Source organism: Callospermophilus lateralis, chromosome 9 (assembly GCF_048772815.1).
Source record: "Callospermophilus lateralis isolate mCalLat2 chromosome 9, mCalLat2.hap1, whole genome shotgun sequence".
NCBI classification, from domain to species: Eukaryota; Metazoa; Chordata; class Mammalia; order Rodentia; family Sciuridae; genus Callospermophilus; species Callospermophilus lateralis.
In genome coordinates, this window is record NC_135313.1 from 90954896 (window position 1) to 90968801 (window position 13906).

General features: G+C 38.1%; 1 protein-coding gene across 1 annotated transcript in view; it reads left to right on the forward strand.

The window, feature by feature from the left end:
• Mcm6 (minichromosome maintenance complex component 6) overlaps positions 1-8356 on the forward strand; it is a 51684-nt gene extending 43328 nt beyond the window's left edge. Inside the window, exons 15-17 of the mRNA XM_076865825.2 lie at positions 327-482; positions 3123-3262; positions 7320-8356. Of these exons, the coding sequence (XP_076721940.1) occupies positions 327-482; positions 3123-3262; positions 7320-7436 (413 nt within the window). The 3' untranslated portion in view covers positions 7437-8356. The remainder of the gene's footprint in view (positions 1-326; positions 483-3122; positions 3263-7319) is intronic.
• Positions 8357-13906: the final 5550 nt, after the last annotated feature.

Below are 13906 nucleotides of genomic sequence, written 5' to 3' on the forward strand. Positions count from 1 at the left end.
TGTGTATGTGTGTGTGAAAGAAAGTCAAATGATGGTATTAGACTTAAGTCCTTTGGCCTTCACCCTTATTTTTAGTATTGTTACTTTGATCTTGAATTAAAAACATTTTTCAAGCATATTATGATAAGTAACTTAGAATTATTAATTTTGTATATGATTCTGTAAATGGACTTTTATATCATGAAATCTTTGTCTTCTAACCCTCATATTCCTTCATATCTTCACTAGTAAAGTCTATCAGTTTACTTTTAATTTATTTGTAAATGTTTGATAAGGGAATGTTGAAGTCATAAAAACAAGATGCAGGTAGTTAATTTTGCATATAGGTCATGCTGACAGCCCTGCCCCTGTGAATGGAATCAATGGCTCTAGTGAAGACATAAATCAAGACAACATTCCCAAAGCTTCCTTAAGACTGGGCTTTTCTGAATACTGCCGAATCTCCAACCTTATTGTTCTTCACCTGAGAAAGATGGAAGAAGGTGAGGCTATGTCTAATATTGTTCCGTGCTCACATATATAAGCCACTTTGGATTACTAAATATTGTATTGTTTATCAAAAGAAATGATAAGGGCTGGGGATGTGGCTCAAGCGGTAGCGCGCTCTCCTGGCATGCATGCGGCCCGGGTTCGATCCTCAGCACCACATACAAAGATGTTGTGCCCGCCGATAACTAAGAAATAAATATATATATATATTTAAATAAAAAAAAGAAATGATAAATCATTACACAGACTCACTTTTTTTCCCTTTTCTTTCTCCCCTCCCCCACCCACTTTCTGCATTTTATTTTATCACACACTCACTTTAGCAAAGTAAATTTATGGAGTATCAACATAACCTGCCAGCCTGAACATTTTCCAGCAAGTTTATTGTCAGAAGTTTTTGGATCAGGCTGGGGATATGGCTCACTTGGTAGAGTGCTTGCCTCGAATGCACAAGGCCCTGAGTTCAATCCCTAGCACCAGCAAAAAAAAAATATGGATCGTTCTTATTTAATGATCTTGGCCTATTTTAGTAATTTTGAAGCAGAATTTTTGGATCTGATAACATACAAAGATACACATAGGACTGGGGGTGTAGCTCGGTGGTAGAGCACTTGTATGTTGTTTGCTTTTTTTTGTTTGTAGTGCTGAGGATCAAACCTTGAGCCTCACACATGCTAAGCTAGCACTTTTTAACTGTTATATATTCCCTCAAACCCACAAATGTTTTAAAGATGCAAAATTACTACTGTTGGGCTGGGGATATAGCTCTCAGTGGTAGTGCACTTGCCCACCATGCACATGGGTCTGGTTCCATCCCTGGCACTACCAAAAAATTTATCAGTTATAGAAGAAAACACCAGAGATTGTCTTACCTTACTGAATATTTGAACTCTGCAGTTTCTGCCCTTGTTTCCCTGGAAACTGGACCAGTGGAAGGAGAAGATGCAATAAAGTGGTCATCATAAACACATAAAACACATCAGCTGTTTTATCCCCACTCCTTTCTCTCATAAATTAAAAATTAGAGAGCTCGCGTGTTTTGTTTTTTTTTTTTCCCCTGTTGTCTTGGGTATTGTTTTTTTTTTTCTTTCTTTCTTTCTCAGGGCTCAGGTATTTGAACATGTTAGGCAAGCACTTTTCCACTGAGTTATACCTTTAGACTCCATGTTCTTGTATTCATGTTATACTTCATTATTCTTTTTACATGTTTATTTATATTTATTTATATTATTATCATAAAATATAATTTATATAATATTTATATATTATTATTATATTTATTTTTTAGTTATTGTTGGACACAATACCTTTATTTCACATATTTATTTTTATGTGGTGCTGACAATCGAACCCATGGCCTCACACATGCTAAGTGAGTGCTCTACCGCTGAGCCATGACCCCAGCCCTGGGTTGGTGTTTTTTTTTTTTTTAATTGGTAATGGGCCTTTATTTTCTTTATTTATAGGCAGTTCTGAGAATCTAACCAAGTGCCTCACACATGCTAGGCAAAAGATTTTATTTTTTCAAGTATTTTTTTTTTTAGTTGTTGATGGACCTTTACTTTATTTGCTTATTTATATGTTGTGCTGGGAATCGAATCCAGTGCCTCACACATATGAGGCAAGTACTTTACCACTGAGCTACAACTCCAGCCCCCAGAAGTAAATTTTACTTGGTTTTCTCTTCTTACCGAATCAAGTAACTTCTTATTTTTCAGTCCTCAAGTAACTAGCTGTTTTCTAGCATAGGGAATACAGCTTTAAACCGTGGAAGTCACTTGTTCAAGAACTTTTGGACAAAAACACTGAAGTTTTACTGCAGCCATAATAAAACTTTTCAGAGGCATTAACTACTACTTGAAGAAAATTAAATCTGCATTAGACTCTGAAAAGGAACTCATAAATTAAAAATTTACCTTTTTGGGGGGTGGTTTTTGTTTTTGCTGGTGCTTGGGGATTGAACCCAGGACCCAGTATGTTCTGAACCCAGGTCTGTTCTGAGTTTTAGTTCCCTAGAATTTTCCTGATTTGATTTTGTATTTTATTTGAAACTGCTTGAACCAAAAAGTAGAGTTTTCTTTTATTACCCCTTATATCTATGGTGATTGTGTTATCTAGGTTCCAGCTTTTCTTGTGAGTTGAGTATTCTACCTTGAACAGCTATTAAGTTGGCATGGATAGACCTTGATAAAATAAATTGTTAATTTTTTATTTTGAAGGACCACCTGTGAATTTTAATCTTAATTGACTCCAGTGCCATAAAGTTCTTTTTTCCAAAGAGGAAATGTTATATCTAAGAAGTTTTGCTTGCTGTTGCTTTGCTCCTAATTTATGCTTTCAGTTTCTCTTAGTGATGAATCATAACATGAAGACCTTTATACTTTGAGATCTTAATAGCTTTAGGACACTTATCTCTGTTTTATTAGATTTTTCTTCTTTTCTAGATAAAGTGTACTTTGATACAAATAATATGATAAGTTATTTCCAGCTTAATGCTGGAACATAGTAAACCTTATTTTAGCAGATGCACTTTGTGACAGGTTGATGGTTATCTGTTCTGTACATTATCTTGTGTATGCAAACCCCCAAGGAATGTTTACTGAATTCTTGTAAAATGCATTTTTTTGTTGCAGAGGAGGATGAGTCAGCATTAAAGAGGAGTGAGCTTGTTAACTGGTACTTGAAGGAAATCGAATCAGAAATAGACTCTGAAGAGGAGCTTATAAATAAAAAGAGGATCATAGAGAAAGTCATTCATCGACTCACGCACTATGTATGTACATAATGGCATTTGCTTTAGTAATTAATGAGGGAGTTCATGTCTCCTATCTATATGGGCTCATTAACAGAATGTATTTTTAATGTGTTTACCTTGAATTATTGGAGTGTTAACAAGTAAATGACTTACATCCTTTGCTAAAACAAGCAGAATTGGGGGGAAATCAGAGAAAGTGGCTTTGGTATCTTAACTGTTTGGGTGTTTTCAGTTTTAAACCTCTTATTTTCCAGCATTATCACCTGTTTTTTGTATTTCATCTTTCTTATATCCTTATCTCCCATCTTATCCAGTCCAATAATTTTTTTTTTCTTCAGCTTTCTTCTCTCTTTGTCTTACTTGTCAAAACCCCAGCCTTGGTTAAATTTAATTTTTAATATTTATTTTTTAGTTGTAGTTGGACACAGTACTTTTATTTTATTAATTTATTTTTATGTGATGCTGAGGATCAAACTTGAGGGCCTTGCATGTGCTAGGCAAGCACTCTACCACTGAGCTACAACCTCAGCCCAGTTCTTAACTTTTTGTTTCGTTAAAAGCACTGTTTCTTTTCCTTAGACAGTTCATTTTTCCACTCTTAACTATTACATTGCTTTTCTCCACCCTTTGAATCAGCTGGTCATTCTCAGTATTCAGTCTGTCTGCAGCATTTGTTAGTTGATTACTCCTTCTAGAAAACTACCTTCCCCTTCTCCTTCGTCTTTTGTGACATTTAGTTTCTTTTCCTGAATCTTTCTCTTTTTTAGATAATAGGCACAAATGTCTTTAGTGTAAGCATTCTCATTTGGTTTTATGAATTCATCCATCTGTTGATGACTCCCAAATTTATAGCTATCTCTCTCACTTCTCCTATAAACTCCAGATGTATATAATCAGTTGAGCGCAGAATGAACTAATAGACTTTTTGCCCTTAATGTGTTCAAAACAGAGTTCTTAGTGGAACATAGTGATGTGTGCCTATAATCCCAGCAACTTGATGAGACCCTGTCTCAAAAGAAAAAGGGCTGTTATAGAGCACTCCTGGGTTTAATCCCCAGTACCACAAAAGAAAAAAGTTCTTTCTTTCCCTCTTCCTCTGTTTTCCCATTTATTCAGTTGCTATAGGCCTTGGAACAATCCTTAATTCCTCTGTTCTTTTAATGAAAAGAACTAATGAGTTCTCCAGCTTTCCCAGGTCGCCAGGCCTGAACCCCTACATCTACTTGAATATTGGCTCTCTGCCCTGCACGCAGCCAGTCAGGGTTTTTTAGAACAGAACATAGGTTATTTTTCTTCCCTACTATTAAGTGCTTTAATCACATTTAGAATAAAATTCAGTCTCCTTGGCATGCCATGCAGAATCTGGCACAGGTTAACCCCTGTCTCTCATTTGTTTCATAGCTCTCTTCCTTTTTGCCCATTCCTCGCCAGTGACACTGGCCTTGTCATTATTCCTTAGATACACCAAACATAAAGGGCTTTGCACTTGCCTTTGTCTCTTTTTTCTGGGGTCTCTTCAAATGTTACCTTCTCAAGCCTTTTTTGCCCAGCATGTCACAATAACAGCCTTCTCTATCATCCTGCTTTGTGTTGCTTCACGATGGTTTTTATTGTCTATTTTTTACTTAGGTGTTTAGTTTATCACTCTCAGAATGTAAGCTCCATTCTTGGAGGGCCAAATAAAACTTTGTTTTATTCACTGCTATATTTCTGGAATGCACAGTAGTACCTACAACATAGAGGGGTCAAATATTTATTGAATGATAGGATTTTCCAGTTCACATGGCAGAGAGTCAACCATCATGCCCATTCACTCAGTAGTGCTCACTATTTAAATATTACACCTCACGTGTTAGGGTTGTATCACGTGAAAACATTACCTGTGGGGTTTAGATGGATATGTGATTATAGGTGTGTGTAGAGGGGTGATAACTAATGCTCAGGTCAGGATCTAGTAAATAATTTATATGAAAATTTAGGCTGGATTGAGGTAGTGTGCATACAGAGTTGTCTTTCTAGTGGTGGGAAATATCTTTGCATAGGCCAGGCCTTCCCTCCCTAGTGCTCCATGGGATCAATACAACATAAAATATCCAGACAAGAAATTTGTGTGAGGATTGTAGAACACACCAGGGAGCTAACTGATCTGAATCAAGGTTCTTTTTAGTTTGACTTACCATTGAATGATAAGATTTTCCAGTTCAAGACAAGAGAACCTGTGCTGTGCTGATCAACATGATAGAGTGCTTTAAAGGGTCCAGTCCCCCATAGTGGCAGCAGTGCTGTAACTATGGGGCATCGCCAAACTACTGCTACTATTTTTGTTTGTACCTGGGATTGAACTCAGGGACATTTGACCACAGAGCCACATCCCCGCCCTATTTTGTATTTTATTTAGAGACAGGGTCTCACTGAGTTGCTTAGCGCCTCACTTTTGCTGTGGCTGGTTTTCAACTCCTGATCCTCCTGCCTCAGCCTCCCAAACTGCTGGGATTACAGGTGTGCACCGCTGTGCCCAGCTGCCAAACTTCTTAGGATCAAATCAGTTCTTTTCCATGGAGTTGGCTAAAAGCTCTTCTCATTTATGGATATTTTCAACTAATTAACAAATATACTAGACTTGAATTTAGGGCTGGGCTCAGTGGCACGTACCTGTAATCCTAGTGACTCAGGAGCACAAGACATTCTGAAAGATTAAGCATATGCCACATTCTGCATGTGCTGATATGATAATAGGCTAAAGCGTGAAAATATATGAAAGGTGAAATGGATCCATTGGGCCAGTCTTTGAACAACTATAAAACAACTTTATCTTATCAGAATAAAGAAGACTGAAAGTCTCCATGTGATATTCATTAGTCAGAGGTTTTCAAAGTTCCATTATGTTTATCAAAATAAGAATTGTGGTTGTGATTGGCAATGATTATTAATGGTAATTGACTAAGGATCTTTCTCCGTAAGAGAATCTGAATAGAAAAGTCAGCCATATAATCCTGTCATTCAAGTCTCAAACTGTGGTTTTTGTTTAATGTTTCCAGATCTCATGTCTGCACGTTTTCTATGCATCCAGTCCTGAACTTGATACTTTCAAGGATTAAAGAAATTTTAGCTAGGTGCATTGGCACATGCCTGTAATCCCAGCAGTTCAGGAGACTTATGTAGGAGGATCACAAACTCAAGGCCAGCCTCAGCAGTTTAAATCCACAGTGGATGGCTGGATGGATGGATAGATAGATAGATAGATAGATAGATAGATAGATAGATAGATATGTAGGTCAGTTGTAACGTGCCCCTGGGGTCAGTCCCCAGTACAAAAAAAAAGGTTGAGGGTATAGCTTACTGGTAGAGCACTTGCTAGCATGCACAAAGCACTGGGTTCAATTCACTGCACTGCAAAAAAAAAAAAAAGCATTTTCTACTTTGGCTTAAGTAGATAATATTAAATAAAATTAAACAGATTTAAATATTAGAGAATTTTGCATAATTTTAAAACTCAAGCATTATCTTATTTTTCCCCATATTCAAGCATTACTTTTTTCGAAGTTATATTTATAATCATTGGTTGTAATGTGCCAGGAAACATTAAAATCATATTACCTGTTGAGCTTGCTTATGTTTCTTTCTTTAATTTTTTTTTTTTTTTTTTTTTTTTAAGGTTTATTGTATGAAAAGTTCAGCAACCTAATGGAAAGGGTGTTTAGCAGAATACTGATAGTGATTTTAAGGAATAGTCCTTGTCCTGGAAGTTTTGGATGGTGAAATCAAACAGATATCAGTAATAATCCTTCAGAAGGATTAGTATATCTGGACTTTTTTTTGTGAGGCACAGTGGTGCACATCTGTAATCCCAGCAACTCTCTGGAGGCTAAGGCAGGAGGTTTGCAAGTTTGAGGCCAGCCTCATCAACTAAGTGAGGCCCTAAGCAACTTATACACTGTCTCAAAGAGCTGGGGGTGTAGCTCAGTGGTAAGACACCCCTGGGTTTAATACCCAGTACTACAAAAATAAATTTAAAAGTGTGTCTGAACATTTTTATAATACTGCCAGAGCCCTGAGGGAAATGTTTGTTTTATAGGACCATGTTCTAATTGAGCTCACTCAAGCTGGATTGAAAGGCTCCACAGAAGGAAGTGAGAGCTATGAAGAAGATCCCTACTTGGTAGTTAACCCTAACTACTTGCTTGAAGATTGAGATGTTGAAAGTAACTGACCAGAGCTAAGTCACTGTGCCACACCACCTCCTGACCTGGAGCCTGGATGGAGCTCTGCTAGGATGAGAATTGTTTCTGGGAATGATGCCTCAGGATTTGTTTTGACAAACAGGAACTGAGGTGATGGTCCTGTGTATCACATCTATTACATACTTTTCTATCAACATGGGCTTCAGCTTATTCCTTGTGTATTTCTTGTCTTAATGAAGTTGGACCCCCAATAATGTGTGGTTTCTGGAACTGAGACCTTCGTTTTCATGTGAGCAGGAGACCTGTCACTTTCATGGTATATAGTATTCTATCAAGGAAATCACTTTTCCACTTGCCAACTGCTGCTTTTATTCATCAAAATAAAATAACTTGTTCTGAAGTGTCTGTTGGATTTATTTTTACTCTGCTGTGATTATCATGTCCATGTACTTTTAAGTGCTAGTTCTTTTTTGCTGATCTGGGGTGAAGGTGTGGGTGGCATTATGGATTTGGAATTAGGTTCTTGAAGAGGAGTCATTAGAGAGAATGAAAGCTAGAGACTGTGATAGTAGGAGCAAATGTGACTCCATTTTGTTTTATGACCTCATTCTGTAAAACAACCATGCCAAGTAGAAGAGTCATGACTGGAGCGAGATGTTCTTTTCCTTTTGCTATAGAAACCTTTAAGGACACGGAACTACCTAATGGGGTATTGTTTCTGTAACTAGGGTAACAGGGCTCTGTTTTTGTAACTGGGGTGACTGGGCTAACTGTGATTGGTTAGGCTTCCCTCTGCTTGACTGCACTGTCCTGCTTCTGTAACCTGGCTTGTTTGCATTGGCTAGACCTCCCCCCCCCCCCCCAAACGCCCTTGCAATTGTTCAGGGCTGATCAGGGGAACAGCTTTATGTTCTGCCACCGGTGTGCTTCAATAAAGGCTTGATTCGATTATACGTGAGTGGTCTGGAAGTCAGTTTATGAAACCCTGGGACGAAGCTTTAACTATAACAAGACCTTGGAGATGACTTTCCAAGGGTAATTCCAGTGTCTTTTTTTTTTTTTTTTTTTTCCAGGTAATTCATTAAAAAGTTTTTCATTAATTTTTTTTTCATTACTCTAATAATTTCTTTTACTTCTGTGTTCTAAGGGAAATTTTTAAATTGCTCTTATAAAAGTAATGTCACTTTCTGTATTATAAACTGTCTTCAAATTTTATGACTTTTCTAGAAAAAAATATTGCTCTCCATAAGATTTAGCTATGACCCAAAAAAACTTTTTTGTAATACTGGGATTGAACCCAGAACCACTGAGCCACCATGATGTCTTAATTTTTTTTCTCTCTTTCTTTTCCTTTTTTTGGGAAGAGGTGGGAGGCCAGTGCTAGGATAAACCCAAAGCGTTATGCAGGGGCTGAGCTATGTCCTTAGCTCTTTTTTATTTATTTTTAGTCTCACTAAGCTGCCTGGGTTGGCCTCAAATTTGTGTTCCTCCAGAGGGGGGCCCCAGGCTGGGACAAACCCTCTCCTCTCCGACAGAACAAGGGGAGGCGGCCCCAACACCCTTCTTTTCAACATGGACCTCCTCCTCACTCTGCTGCAGCATCCTAGGGGTAGGACCCCCCCCCCTTCCCCATGAGGAACACCTTGGGGAGGGAGGGGAATGAGGCAGAACAGGGGAGGCAAGAGGATGAATGCCTGGCACTGGTAGCAACAGTGACTGGTGTCTAAGAATGAAATACTAAAAATCAACACAACTGTCCAGAGGTAGTTTGTGAATAGAGGAAAGGATGGAACCAGAACCATGGGGGTTGGGGAGGAGCCAGAGAGGCAGTGTGGGCAGGGCAGGCTCCTTGTTAATAGTGCCCCAGCATGATGCCACCTTTAACAACAGATGGCCTTCTAGGGGTCTGCACGACCAGTGATGCTAAGAGTCAGCCAAGTAATATGATGCATGGCATTTTTGGTTGAAAGGTGATGCCAGCAAGCCACTGAGATGATATGATTATGTTAAGATCTGCATTCATATGGATATTGGACTCCTGCTGTCCACCTCGTCCTGGACTCCTGGAGAGTTCCCATTGGTTGGGGAAGTGAAGTTTGTTCCTGCTTGAGTGGCTCATGATTTGTGCCCAGCCAGACTGCGGCAATTGGTGGCCCGTATGGGGATCAAACCCGCGACCTTGGCATTATCAGCACCAATTCAAATAGATCAAGGAATAAATAGACATGGATTGGGTTTTCAGAAAGGGCCACTGAGACAATCAAAATTACTTGGAAATCAGAAAGATCTGTGTGTGTTCCTCAGTGGCCCCTGACTAAAGAAAAGATACAAGTAGCCCATGACCTGGTCAAACAACAATTAGCGGAGGGACATATACAACCTTCCATATCTCCCCATAATACTCCCATTTTTGTCATTAAAAAGAAATCTGGTAAATGGAGATTATTGCAAGATTTAAGAGCCATTAATAATGAGATGGTTATTATGGGACCTGCTCAATCAGGGATTCCCCAATTGTCTGCTTTACCAAAAACCTGGTATGTTTTAGCTATAGATATTAAGGATTGTTTTTTTTTCAATTCCAATTCATCCTGAGGATAGTCCATGTTTTGCATTTACTATCCCTGCATCAAATCATGAAGGTCCTGATCAGAGATATGAATGGAAAGTACTCCCTCAAGGGATGGCTAATAGTCCAACTATGTGTCAAATTTATGTTAACAAAGCAATCCAGCCACTTAGAAATCAAAATCCTGAACTACAAATATTTCACTATATGGATGATGTGTTATTGGCACATAAAGATAAAAACACATTGCTAGAATGTTATGCCACACTTACAAATTTATTTAAAAATTATAATCTAGAGATAGCAATAGATAAAGTACAATTAAATCTTCCAATTATTTAGGAGTTCTATTATCCTCAACCATGGTCCGTCCACCAAAAATTCAAATACGAGTAGATCAACTCAAATCACTTAGCGACTTTCAAAAGTTATTGGGAGACATAAATTGGATAAGGCTTTATCTAGGCATACCAACAGGAGAGCTAGGACCTTTATTTGATATCCTAAAAGGTCCATCAGATCCAAATTCATCCCGCATGTTAACGCCTGAAGCAAGAAAGGCATTAGAAATCATTGAAACATATATGGAAAATATGCATTTGGATAGAATTGATATAAGTTTGCCTTTATTATTATACTACCAACAAAAAATATTCCTACAAGAGTATTTTGGCAAAAAGGTCCATTATTGTGGATGCATTTATCTTATTCTCCTAACACTATTCTTACTAGGTATCCTGAGGTTGTAGGACAATTAATACTCAAAGGAATAAGAGCAGCAAAGGGAGTGTTTGGGATTTCTCCCAATAAAATTATTACTCCATATACTATGGATCAAATTGATGAGTTAGCTAATAAGTTAAATATTTGGGCAATAATCATGTGTAAATCTAATGTTTCATTTGATAATCACTTACCATCTAATCCTTTGTTGTCTTTTTGGTCTAAGCATCCTGTAGTTTTTCCAAAAATGACAAGAAAAACCCCTATCATGAATGCTCCAAATATATTCACTGATGGGTCAAATAATGGTACAGCAGCAGTAGTTACCCCTGATCAAACTTTTACATTTTTAGTACCCAAACAATCAGCTCAAAAGGTAGAGCTTAATGCAGTATTACAAGCTTTTGTGATGTTCAAAGATTCTGTATTTATTTTCTGATAGTCAGTATGTAGTTAATGCTATAGTATCCCTTGAAGATGCTGGTAGGATTTCCCCTTCCTCTACTGTTTTCTCTTTGTTTTCCACTATACAAACTCTAATCTGAGACAGAAAAGATCCATTCTTTATAGGTCATATTAGGGCACATACAGGATTGCCTGGAGCCCTTAGTTTGGGCAATGAATTAGCAGATAAATCTACACATGACATACATATTTTCTTCACAATAGAAGAAGCTATAAATTTTCATAAAAGGTTCCATGTCAATGCTAATACTTTACAAAAGCATTTTAAAATAACTAAAGAACAAGCCAGACATATAATAAAACAATGTCAAAATTGTGTGACCTTTTTACCACAAGTTAATCTTGGAGTCAATCCTAGAGGACTGATACCTAACTATATTTGGCAGATGGACGTCACACACTTGCCAGAATTTGGAAAATTAAAATATTTGCATGTTACAGATGATACTTCTTCCGGATTTTTGATGGGCTCCCTTCATGCCAGAGAAAAAACTAAAGATGTTATAGCTCATTGCTTACAAAATTTTGCCACTGTGGGCGTTCCAAAACAGTTAAAAACAGATAATGGTCCTGGTTATACTTCTACCTCTTTTAAACAATTTTGCTCATCATTTGGCATTACTCACATAACAGGAATTCCATACAATCCACAGGGACAAGGCATAGTTGAAAGAGCTCATCAAACTATTAAAATGTACTTGTTAAAACAAAAGGAGGGAATTGGAAAGGGGTATATATCCCCCAAAGATAAACTTAAAATAACCCTTTTTACTCCAAACTTTTTAAATTTGGATTCATCAGGGCTTAGTGCTGCGGAAAGACATTTGTATCCAAAAAATGTACATAAGCCTAAGGTACTTTGGAAGGATATTCTAACAGGACAATGGAAAGGTCCTGACCCAGTGATTGTCTGGAGTCGGAGTTCTGTTTGTGTGTTTCCACAGGGAGAACAGCAGCCGATTTGGATTCCAGAGAGACTAACCAAAACAATTTCTACAGACCAAAAAGAAGATGATTTGACTCAAATCCATAACAGCTGATATCCAGAGCTCCAGCTTGGCTATTCTTACATCTGCGACAATGATTAACCAGGATGCTTTTTCAATATCTATTTTATTATTTGCTTTTTCCCACATCATAAAGTTCTATTTTATTCTTGAGCTCATACAGACCTAGGTTAATGTTTTTCTGATCAGTTTTATTTTTTGACTGTGGAGGTTTTAAACATTGCAATGGAGATTTCACCTATGTAAAGCTACAAGGCCTTTACTATTGTCTTATGTGTTGTATGTTTCGTGTGCACCCTTCTGTTTTGTGTTGTATGTCTGTATGTGCGTATGTCCATATATCATATATGAGAAGCGCTCATGAATAAATGGATCCGAATTTTTTTTATTATTCACGTGATTTTAATGGTTTAATTTAAATTGGGTAAACAGCTGTTGAGGATTGTTTTAATATGTGTACATATAAGCAGGTTAACAGATCTGTTTGTTTACTTTCACCTTTCCTTTTCATTATATTTAATAATTCTGTTCAGGATAATGTAAATTGTTCAAAAAATTGTTTTCTTAGTACCTGTTGGAATGTTACATAACTTTTTTTTAGCATCATTGTCAGAATTCCTATCTTCATCCCAGTGCCGGTGAAGACAAAGATAAAACCAAACTACAGTTTCTTCGATAGTTATCACAACAAACTGTATAAACTGATGCATCAATGAATAATAACTCAACAAGTAATGCTCATTTAAGGAGTCGATTTATTTTGGGAGGAAATGGACATATTGATAGATTCCTCCACTTTGAACTGCTTGCAGAACTTGCCTGGACTATGTATCACTTGTATGCATTGTGATCTATCTGTTGATGCAGCAAATTACGGTAGTGCTGGCGTATCTTTGCTGATGTGTCACCAGTGATGTAATTTTTCCTAAGGAGCCGTCAATTGGCTTGGTGTCGTGACATTTCTGTATCCTCCTCCCCTCTACTAGTGATGGTCTAATTTTGGGGGCCAACAGAGGTGAGGCAAAGAACCTTACCCCGCCACTGGTGCATAGGCCTATCCACAAGTATGGCTATATGCTGGACCGGTAGTCAGTGACCGGTATGATCCAATTGCAGTGGTATCAACTTAAGACAGGAGGCTGACGCCTAGAGGTCAGTTCATCCGATGACGGGTAAGAACCATATGTTGAATTGGACAAACCTAACAGGCACGGTCCCTAGCCACATTGCTTGTTGCTTAATTAAACAGAAGGGGGGAGATGCTAAGAGTCACAGCCAAGTAATATGATGTATGATATTTTTGGTTGAAAGGTGACTCCAGCAAGCCATTGAGATGATATGATTATGTTAAGATCTGCATTCATATGGATATTGGACTCCTGCTGTCCACCTCGGCCTGCTACGGGATTCCTGGAGAGTTCCCAATGGTTGGGGAAGTGCGGTAGGAGGGAATTCCGAGGGGGGACTTCCTGTTGGGTTCCAGGAGAACACCGCTTGGGTGGATGGGCAATCTGGCCGGGAGCCTTTGTGGCATTGGTGGCAGTTTCAAAAATAAAATTTGTTCCTGCTTGAGTGGCTCGTGATTTGTGCCCAGCCAGACTGCGGCACAGTGAGTGTTTCTGTGTGGTTAAGTTCTCCAGTCAGGTACATTTGCATGTGCCTACAGTCCCAGCCTCTCAGGAAGGGGTTTGCTTAAGCCCAGGAGTTTAAGAGCAGC